General features: G+C 38.5%; 1 protein-coding gene across 1 annotated transcript; it reads right to left on the reverse strand.

Moving 5' to 3' along the window:
• Positions 1–6,113: 6,113 nt before the first annotated feature.
• On the reverse strand, positions 6,114–8,650 carry LOC149024005 (uncharacterized). The gene has a single exon (XM_089142870.1). The coding sequence runs from the start codon at positions 8,544–8,546 to the stop codon at positions 6,510–6,512; it is 2,037 nt and encodes a 678-aa protein (XP_088998996.1). The 5' UTR covers positions 8,547–8,650; the 3' UTR covers positions 6,114–6,509.
• Positions 8,651–11,119: the final 2,469 nt, after the last annotated feature.

Genomic DNA, 11,119 nt, shown 5'->3' on the forward strand with positions numbered 1-11,119 from the left:
TTGAAATTCCAGTTGTAGCACTTGATTGTGGCCTTCCTCGACGATTAGACCTTTGTGGATTAGGAGTTTGTTGAGTATTTTCCTCCATGTCATCACTCAATGTCATATCCACAATATCTTAGTCTTCTCTGGCTAGGTAAGCTGGGTGAGAAGCATCCCTACCTGTAGTGATTTCATTGTCAAACCATGTAGCAACCTCAAAATGAACTGGAAGGACACGGTGCTCCTTCCAATATTTCTCTTCTTTTTCTGTGAAAATCATACAAGAATGTCAAAAGTTAATGTACTTCAAAAACAAGTGATTCAATTCATGATTTAGTAATTGAATACGCCTGATATGGTTAATACTCGAAATGAAGACTAATATGGTGGGCCTCAATCATATCTCAATTATTGAGCACCCTAATTTTGCAGATCCAAAAGTGCTCTAAATCTGGTTCTCCAAACTCGATAATGATTCTTGCATTGCTCCAGTTCATAAGTTGTTCCAAACTAGGCCTTTACCTTTGTAGAAATTTCAGCAAATTGGGGTTGCTGAAGACCGTTATCTCCACCCTTCCCACATTGATGATACAGATTGAAACAACAAAAGCTACAAGACATAATTAGAGAGTAGCTAAAACCATGGATGAAAACTGACAACTGCAATACTAAGAGGAAAATCTGAGAACAAAATCAGCCCCAGTACAGAGATGCAACCAACTAATTTATTGGAAATTACTTCCAAATCTGACAGTGTTGAGGTTCAGAACAACAAACAGCTACCATTTCAAATTAGAAAGGTTCAAGGTATTCTATTTATTATCTCGTCATTGAGGTGATCTCTCTGGGCCATTCCAGAAATCTGAGTATAACAGCAATGTTCTGGTTTTTCTATCTTTCAACTTTCAGAGCAATAGGAAGCTCACGTTGCCATGACTTTTTTCTGTAATTTTTTGTGCATCGAAAACTTTAGGTTCTGATAAGAATTTTTGGGTGTGCAATAGAAAGGTTGAATATATGAAAAGATAAATCAGCAGTTCGTAATAAAATTTTGCCAATGGGTATGATCTGTTGACATGGATAATGAATGGCAGGCATGGTAACTTCCTGAAAATAAGGAAAAGACTGGTAGATACACAAACATGCAGAATTGGTCATTTAAAACTTTACATTTTACCATCTCTAAAATTGAACATTCAAAGAACCCGCTCAAGTCTGAAAGACCATAACTTTGTTGAAGCCTTGTAAACATATTTCTCTTTGTTATATTGTTGTCTAGGTTGAAAGCAAGTGAATCCCAAGTGAAAACAAGGGCTACAAAATGCAGTTACTAAAGCAAATCAATGGAATGACATATACAAAATTTGATTACAGAAACGAACATGAAATCCGTGGACCTCATGAATACAATTGATGAAGAAATGCCAATTGCAAAAAATATTCATGGAAGAGATGGATGGGCCTGTTGATGTGAATGATTAGTCATGTACATTGAACGTATAACAATTCACAACAGAAAGTATAATGTTGAAGTTACCTACAAATTCTAGATGAAAAATCCATGCTTTTCCTTGTTAGTTTTTATTTTGTGCCTCATGTTTAGTACTTTAAATTGAGCAAGCTAGAAGGGTTTTTTTTTTTTTTTTTTTTTTTGGGGGGGGGGGGAGAGGGGGAGAAGGGAAAGAAGAACAAGAAAAAGAACTTGTGCAGACCAATCCAAATATAGATGACAATATTCAGTGCAGCAAAATCCGCAGTGTTCAACCACAATTATAACTGAGAAAACCTCTTAGGTCCTATTCTGTACCCAATTGGAAAATGTTTTGATGCATAATCCTAAGGACAAACATCTGCACAATTATACCAAGCAAATAAATTGTCATTTATTCTATTTCAAGCTGGATTTGATAGACATATTTCCAACAAAAACTATCTCAAATTGTTTCTCTTCTAGACCACTTCAGAAAACATTTGAGGCCCATCCCAATCTCATCTCAGGACCCCTAATCACATATGGAGCATACAAAATCCAAAGGTAGAGTGCAACATTCACCCCAACAAGGTTTTCAAAATGACCCACTAGAGAAAAACATCACTCAACAAACCCAATTCCAGGAAAAAAGGAAATTCAACCACAAAACTCTTCAAAGCCGAAACAAACAATATTCAGTACCAGCACAAGTACATCTGCAAAGAATTAACCTCGGTGAATATTTGGCAGAGAGAACAAATAAAACAAACAATCTCTTCCTTGTTAATGCTATGATGACCATATATTTCGTGTGGTTGATGATCCAAATACCAGCATCAGAGATGGCAAATGTATATGAAGCAGAATATAATATCACTAATCTGATCACTCTGGAAATTGGGTTGTGTGGGCCTCTAAATGGGATCAAACTACCCTAAATATGCACTAGAAAAAGAACTTTTTTCTTCGTTTTTATAATCTACGACAAGCTGTAGCTAAAAATCAACATTCCCTCTTTTTTTTTTTAAAGATTTTTCCAACTCAACAGTCAACAGATGCATTCTTTCACTCCATCAGTTTTCATCCAAATTGTGTAACTAAATTCCTGACAGATCAAATATTGGTAAATTTCATAGACAAATCTACACCAATGTTCCCATCTAATCTGATTATTTTGTTTTTGTAGTTCCTTTGTGGCTTATTGGTTTCAGGCTATTGTCCTCTTTCTCATGGAAAGTTTCCTCTGATTTGTAATTATTTTCTTCTTTTTCTCAATAAATGTATAATTTATATTACCTATTAAAGAAGGGGGGGGGGAGAAAATGCTTCAGCTTCCTGTTTATATATGTACCTATTGAAAAATGCAACCTAATCCAGATTATAAAATGGAATAAATAAAATTGTTATATACATATATCACATAAAATTTGACTTGCCATTACGATTCAAAAGCAAGAACAGATCATGCAGGTTCACATCTTAACCCTCTTTCACTCTTTCATAAAACCATATTTAATCAACTCAGCTACAGAAAAACAAATTTAAATACGCATTTTTGTTTGTAAACTCATGGCATCATATACTAAAATTAGACAAGAAACCCTACTGACTACGTTAGAAATAAGAGAACAACCTAGCAGTCAACTAACCATGATCTGCCCTTCTCTATCAACTAGCTATCAGGAACTGATCTCCCTTCTTTTCCCTTGGTGATGGTTTCAAATGTGTCTAAAACAAGGGCCTAATAAGGACTTCAACCACCTTGCCAAGAAGTGGTGACAAGCAAACCTGTAGAGACACAAGTATTAAAAGTCTTAGCTATGTTTTCTTGACTAATATCATGACTTATAGGAGGAGAGACTCTAATTATACTTGTGTAAGGTCTTAGCTAGCTATGTTCTCTTCACTTGTATCACAACTTGCCAAATGGTTTTATGAGGCAGATGAACGGTCACATTATTGCAAAGAAGAGGAAGAACAAGAACACACATCATTAGCTATTTGAGGTTAGGGCAAAGAAAATTGAGTTTGTGGGGGCTAATATGGTTTTTTTTTTTTTGGTTGTCATAATGAACCAATAGAAGAGCAGCCAGTACATTATTCAATCTGCAAAAGGTATACAAATATGTTCTGGAAAGAAAAAAAGAAAAGAAATAACAATGAAGAAGTCAAAAAAAAAGTCTAAATCAGAACAAAAACAAGCCAAGAAAACACAGATTTGGGACATATCCCTCTAAACCCTAAACCATTCGACAGTTCGAAGGAGAGTGAAAGAGAGTTCGAAGATCAACATACCTCTCCATTGTCGCAGCTCTGTCTCTCGAAGGAAAGAAATTCAGCACTCTCTCGTCGAAGCTCCCTGTTCATCAAAACTCTCTCTTGTCGAAGCTTCTCATTGCAGCTCCCTTTCTCGAAGTGTCTCGTAGCTCTCTCTGCATCGTCGCAAGCTTTGGATGGATCGGGCCCAATAGAGATGATTCCAGGGGTTGATGGGTTATATGGTAGGGCTCGAATCCTTGGATTCAACCTCAAACCCTTGAATCCAAAGAATTCCTGGGGCAAAAGTGAGGATTCCATGGGATTCCTGATTCCAAATAGATTCATAAATCCAGGGTAATCAAACAGTTATAAAAGCTGGAATAATAGCCTTGTTTCTTTTTCAGCCAAATCCTGATTTCGTTTTGCTTCTCCCGGTCGTCGAGCCTGATCGACTCAGTGGAAATGCCATAGAGCGCGAACCAAGATTGGTGATACGAAAACCAAAATCAGAATGAGGAAGAAAAAGATATCCCGACGGGGATCTATAATCCAGGGTAATCAAACAGTTATAAAAGCTGGAACCATTATTCCATGGAATCAGGTAACTAAACGCAACATTAGAGTCTTGGTGGACTCAAGCCACCATCTGTCAGGAACAAATAGAGGTGCTCTTCCTTTTTGAGCTACGGACTCATGTACCGTCATCTGCCATGTTAATGTAATCCAATATTAACACATGATACACAAGACTAAGAATAACAGAGAACAGAGACTCTTTAAGTCAGTCCAAGAGTTGATAACATAGAGAACTTAGGGATTCAATGGTTTATCAATATGGACACAATGCATAAACTGGGTTAAAAAATAGGGGCAATCGCAGGGAGGAGAAGGAAACGATGCCCAAGGATGTGGAAGTAGGAGATTACACATTGGTGGAAGGGCCTCAGATGTCTTGAATTCTTCGAAAGGCATCCTTAGCAGTTGATGCTCAAGCTTCACTATTAGGCAGTGAACCATTTATGCAGCGTTGAAGGAGAAAGAAAACCTCCAAAGCAAAGTCCCACTTGGAATATAAATCAGAATTCGGGTCAAAAGGTGTTTATGTCGAACTATCATCAAGGAGGAATGACAGACACAGGCACTGCAATAAAACTCTGATGAAGGGGACATCAGTAGCCCTCAAATGATAAGCGGGAGTGGAAAAAGAGGGGAGGGGAGGCCTTGTTACTAGTGCTGAGGTGGTGGTAGAGTTGGCAAAGGCAGAGGCAATGGTATGTGGAAGAGAATGATGAAGGAGATAACTTAGTTCTGTTAACTTAAAAATTGGATGGGTAATTCTATAGAAGGAAACCCAAATTTGATTGATCATGTAATTTTCCCAAAATATTTTCCCATGGGGGCTGGGTGAAGCTGGAAAAGAGTTATCTTACAGAGCTCTGTGTCACATGTCTTTGTGGTGACAAATCAGTGAAATGCACCATCCAGACAGACGCAGCATTGCCTACACCTATTGAGCTACAGAACAAAGACTGGAAGCATTGCATTATATAAAAGGCTACTGTTCAATTGGGGCATTACATCAAACACTTATATTGCTATTTAATAAACAATACTAGATCTAATACAGATGCATTTCTTTGATTTGTTTTACATTGAACAGCAATAAATTGAATGTGAATACACCAACAACATGGTATTGAATGTGAATAACACCAACAACATGGAAAAAGAAAAAGAAATGCATTTCAACAACAGGAATCAACAAATGCAAAGTAATACACCAAGGAGGGGTATACGTATGTAGATAGGAAAAAGAAAAAAAGAGAGTTGTTCTCCATTGAAGAAGAAAAATGTTCTGAGGCATGAGTTAAGAAATCAATATTTGAAAACGTGACTTGAGGGTGTAAAGAGGAAGAGCGTGAATTACAAAGAACTATAGGTGTGGTGAATTGAGAAGGATTTTGATTCTAGATGTGGTGAGATCAAAATAAGGGAAAGATTAAAACAAAATTTGACAGGAGGAAGAAAAAAACTTGAGAGTACCATTGCTTACCTCAAACCACCATGATAGAGTTCAACGACAAAGACTTCCGGATCTACGATAAGATGTAGTAAACCTAGAGAATAGACACAAGCCACTCAAAAGAGACCAAACAGAAAATAGGACAAAGTAGCTTCAGGTAGCTTTCGGGGTTTACCCTGAAGAATGCAATTTCAGTGGAATATTGATTGTTCTCAACATCTCATCTTGATAGTGCAACTCTCTATTAGTCTCTTTTGGAAAAATAATATCCAATCCATCTTAGATGGTCACACTTTTGGATGCACAAGTTGATCTTCTTTTAGCCAATTTTAAGAAGGTACACATTCAACTAGTAGACATACAATGTCATATGTACGGGAAGCATCATTTAAGCTACTTCCAAAATGCGCAAACTCATGTTGGTCAGATTCGTTGAAGTAAAAAACTAAAGATACATGTTGATTTTGTAAAAAGCAAAGCCAAAAGTAGCTTATCAAGTAACTTTCCCTTATTCTTACTGTTCTCTCTTCCTAGGTATCGTTATGTCAGCATCGGAACTAGAATGAGACTTATTGGCTAAGTTTCACGTACCCTACCATGCTGCTGCATGTATGGCCTGTTGCAAGATGCAACTGATTGCCCTGTAAGCCAAGTATGTATTTAAAGTTCATCTCCTGCCTAGGAAGCATAAACTTCACCCATTTTATTCTTCTGAAAGTTTGTATCTGATAACCATTACCGTGTTGAGAATTATTTTGCAACAAGAGTCAATGATTAATCAACAAGAATGGCTTCCATGAAACTCATTTCCATCTCAGTTCTTAGTAAATCTAGAATACAGTAGACACTACAGGACTCAGAGTGTGAACAATCTCCAGCAAGAAATACCTGTACAACATTGTTCACCTCAATCCAACTGCATCCTGGTTGCTTCTTCACACCCCTCTCCTTCATCCTACTCCAAACCCTTTCCGCATCATCCCTCATTTTGCAGTTCAAATAAATCTCAGCTAAGATTAGATATACACCAGCATTATAAGGTTCCATCAACAAAATATTCTCTGCAGCAATCTCACCCACTTTGACATTTTTATGAGTCCTACAAGATCCAAGTAGAGCTCCCCAAACACTTGAGCTGACTTCTACTCCATCTGATTTCATTTGACCAATGAAAGTCACAGCCTCATTGATCATACCAAACCTTCCTAATAAATCAACCATACAAGTATAGTGCTCACATGTTGGCCGAAGAAAACACTTGTATTTCATGAAGTTAAAATAATACCCACCATGATCTATTAAACCTGCATGGCTGCAAGCTGATAGAACACCAATAAATGTAATTTGATCAGGCTTAACATCTATTGATCTCATTTGTTTGAACATATTCAGGGCTTCAATAGCATTTCCATTATGAGCAAATCCACATATTATAGAGTTCCATGAAATGACATCATGGATTGGCATGGAAGAGAATTCCAAGAAAGCATAATGCATACCTCCACATCGAGCATACATGGTAACAACTGCATTGGAGACTGCAATGAAACAATCGTAACCTGCCTTTATTATCTGTGCATGGGATTGCTTCCCAAAATCTAAGGATGACAAGTAAGAACTAATGGTCAAAATACTGGTAAACGTAGCTTCGTCAGGTGGTGGGCCTTTCTCTCTCATTTTAACAAAATATTTTAGCCCAACCTCACCATGATCATTTTCCCCCAGTTCAAAGATTGTTGCATTCCATGCAGTCTCATCTTTATCAGGCATCAATTCAAAAAGTTTAATTGCAGTACCAACATCTCCTATTTCAAAATAGCCAATGATCATATTTGTCCATGAAACAACATCATTATATGGGTTTTTCTCGAGGAAAACATGAGCTTCTTCAACTAGCCCATTCCTAATCATTCCTAACAAGATTGAATTCCATGATCGAGGACCCTTATGGGGCATGTCAGAAAATAGCTTCATAGCATCGTTTATCCTTTGACATCCCACTAACCCATTTAAAATTTCGTTCCAAGAATCTGAATCCCGCTCTGGCATTTTCTGAAACAACCCTTCTGCAATTTCAATGTTATCATTTCCTATATAGCCAGCCATCATTGTATTCCACACCTTGACATCCCTCAAAGGCATGTCCTCAAAAAGTGCACGGGCTTCAACCATCCGTCCAGCACTTGCAAGCCCAGAAATCATGATAGTCCAGGATGCAACATCTCGTATCGGCATTTCTTTAAACAACTGCTCTGCTAGATCAATTGCCTGCAAGTTCACTAGACCAGTTATGACCAAGTTCCAGGAAATCACATTCCGTGAAGGCATTCGATTGAACAACAGAAACGCGTCATCCATCAAAGTATTTCGAATATAACCAGCAATCATGGAATTCCAAGTAACAACGTCACGAACAGACATCTGTGCAAAAATTTGCTCGGCACCATTAGTGTCACCGTACTGCATCAACCCAGCAATCATAGTGTTATAAGAGAAGAGATCACGATTTGGCATTTGATGAAACAAAAGAAAGGCCTTCTGGAAGTTACTGTTCTTGAAATAACCACGGATCATAGAATTCCATGTGACAGTGTTTCGGTGAGGCATTTCGTCGAACATTTTTTGAGCTTCTTTCACATATCCATTCCTCATGTAGTGCGTTATCTTGGTATTGAAAGGTTTGGGATCAGATGGACCTCCATTGCCCTGTTGAAGCAAAGATAGTCTCGCCAGAGATATTTTCCTGAATGGAGGGAAGATTAGAGTTCTGCCACGCTTGAGACTTGCAGTGGAACCGGAGACGAAGTACATACTCCATGAACATTTCTTAGTCACTGGAAAACTTGGTAGGAATTCATTACCTTTTTTCTTCCTTTTCTTCTCCCTCTTTTTTCGGTGATGGCAGAGCAGCAAAATTCATTTTCCCCCTTCTTTTTCGGTGATGGTAGCAATTCATTATTTAAGTAAGGCACGTTGTTCAAAAGTGGGACCCATCGATTTGGGTTGAACCAAGTATTTTTGGGTCGTGTTTTATTAATTGATTAAAATTGGGAAAATTACTTGATTAACTAGTTTTAAGTTAAAGATGTTTTAGTATTCTGAGTAGGGGTGTCAATTTGTAGCCCAAACCGTTAAAACCAAACCGTACCGACCCGTAATAGCCTGAACCGGCCCAAACCGAACCTTAATGGGCCGTAATTGGACTGAGGATGGTGGAGCCCGCACCAACCCGAAACCGAACTGCAACCCGTTATAACCCGTTTTGTAATTTTACATTAAATAATATTTGAATTGTTATATTACCATTATATAGTTGATATAGACAATTACAAAAATTAAATATGAATTCAAATATCAAATAGTCATTTTACTACTTAATAACTAAGTTCTTGATTTCTATAGAATGTGTGGGGTTTTTTTTATGGAAATTGACCAATAGCAACTTTGCTTTTCATATAATTTTCGCTTTTGTTGCAGGATAATCAATTGTTTATTCTTGTTCTTTTTCTTACACACCATAAACCGTTAGTCAACCCGAGTCTAAACCGTTAACCCGAACCCAAACCGCACCAAATCGAAACCGGCCCAAAACCGTTATTTTGCTAATGGCCCGTATTTAGGCTAGGTGTTTTTCAGCCCGAAACTGCTCCAAACCGCACCGTTGACACCCCTAATTCTAAGTTTACAACACTGGGTTTTCAACTTTGGCTTGTTTTGATTCTCATTTAGTTCTGTTTCAGTTCTGGAGCAACTTTATTCTGATTTAATTTGGGCAATCCTCAATTCTCATTTTCTGATCCTCTTATTTCTTTGTCCTACAATTTCTTTGTCCATTTCTCCCGTAACAAAAAAACTTTTTTGTTGACTTTACATCCAAAAAAATGGTTTCTTCCTTCTATATCCCCTGCTCTCCCCTGTTTTTCTTTTGCTTTATCTTTCTGTCGCAACACTCTCTTCCCATCGACGACTCTTCAGCCTTCATGAGCTAGGCTCTAGCTGGGGAATGACAGCAATGGGGACTCCACATGGGTAAGGAAATGCACACACACACTTACACATATTTGTTGTAGGGTTGAGAAGTATGGACGGAGAATCGATTGAGCCTCTGATGGACCTTTATGATACCTCTCATCTACAGTGACTACCAACAACTCTATTAACTCCTCTGGTTTTTAAAATTCGTTTTCGAAATCATGTTGCAGTGCATTTATTTCTCCAGCCGAAAGTTTCTTTCTGCAGCCTACCGGTCTGAAACCAAGTTATACTTACCCAGAAACAATAAGACTTGTTTGTCGGTTCCCTTAAAGGCTTCGTTTAAGAAATCCCAATGTCGTTTTGCAGTTGATAGTTCCGGTAATACTTGCCATTCTGGTCTCTGTCTTTCTATTCTCAAATTTCTTCAGAGGTTGTGGTCTGATGGCGCATCTGGGAAGGAACTTGAATGTCAGAGGCTTCTGTTCTCAGTAGAATCCGCTTGTGGGAAATAATCTCGGCTATGAAGGGAGAGATCGGACTCGAAACAAGGAGGGACAAAGGGGCGGTGCTTCATTCAAGGGGTGGAAGGAGTCGGGTCCTTCTGAGTTTGAGGAGCGTGGTCTGGTTTCCAGAATGATGTATGGGAAGGTTGTGGGAGATAAAAATGAACATATCTCAGAGATTTACAGGTACCTAATGGAGCTGTGGGTTCCTATAGGGGTGATCGATATCTCTCTTATGGGCAGATATGGTTTTAGGGCAACATTTGCACTGGAAATGAACAGCAACGAGGTCATGTCGAGAGCGCCATGGTGGGTGGGAAATGGTTTGTTGTAGTTGGCTTTGAAGCCTATACTGGAGATGTGAGGAGATGCCAGGCCTCCATTACCTGTATGGGTTCAGTTACAAGGGATTAGATTCGATTGTTTTGAGTATGGATTGATCTTGAAGGCAGCAAGTGAGATGGGGAAGGTTGTGGATATCCAACTGGAGGTAGAAGGTATGAACTTACCTGAGGGTTTGGCTAGGGTGAAGGTAATGCTTAATACAAATAATCCGATGAAACTATTCGCTCAAATCCAAAGCAGTAGTGACGAATGGGTTCATGTTCAGGTTAGATATGAACTGCTGACATTGTGTGAAATTTGTGGGAAGATTACACACTCGGCGGGAAGATGTCCGTCGATCGGTACAGTAGGGGAACCGCAGGTTGGAATGGGGGATAAGATATACAGAAATCTTATCACATCTCCAATTAGATTCGGAAAAGATCGTTATTGTCAACAAAAGCTTTAGAAGATCTTCTGACTCTGCCATTGATGGTGAGAAGGATGGGGGCAGGGAATCAATGGCAAGTGAAGGAGGGATCTAGTGGAAGCCGGACGGTTGATGACTCTGTGAAGCACGGA

This window comes from Hakea prostrata, chromosome 2 (genome assembly GCF_041222555.1).
Source record: "Hakea prostrata isolate BN-2017 chromosome 2, UWA_Hpros_2, whole genome shotgun sequence".
NCBI lineage: Eukaryota > Viridiplantae > Streptophyta > Magnoliopsida > Proteales > Proteaceae > Hakea > Hakea prostrata.

Bases quoted from the DNA above. Each gene is read 5' to 3' on its own strand.
- LOC149024005 (XM_089142870.1), bottom strand. From the start codon at position 8,546: ATGTACTTCGTCTCCGGTTCCACTGCAAGTCTCAAGCGTGGCAGAACT.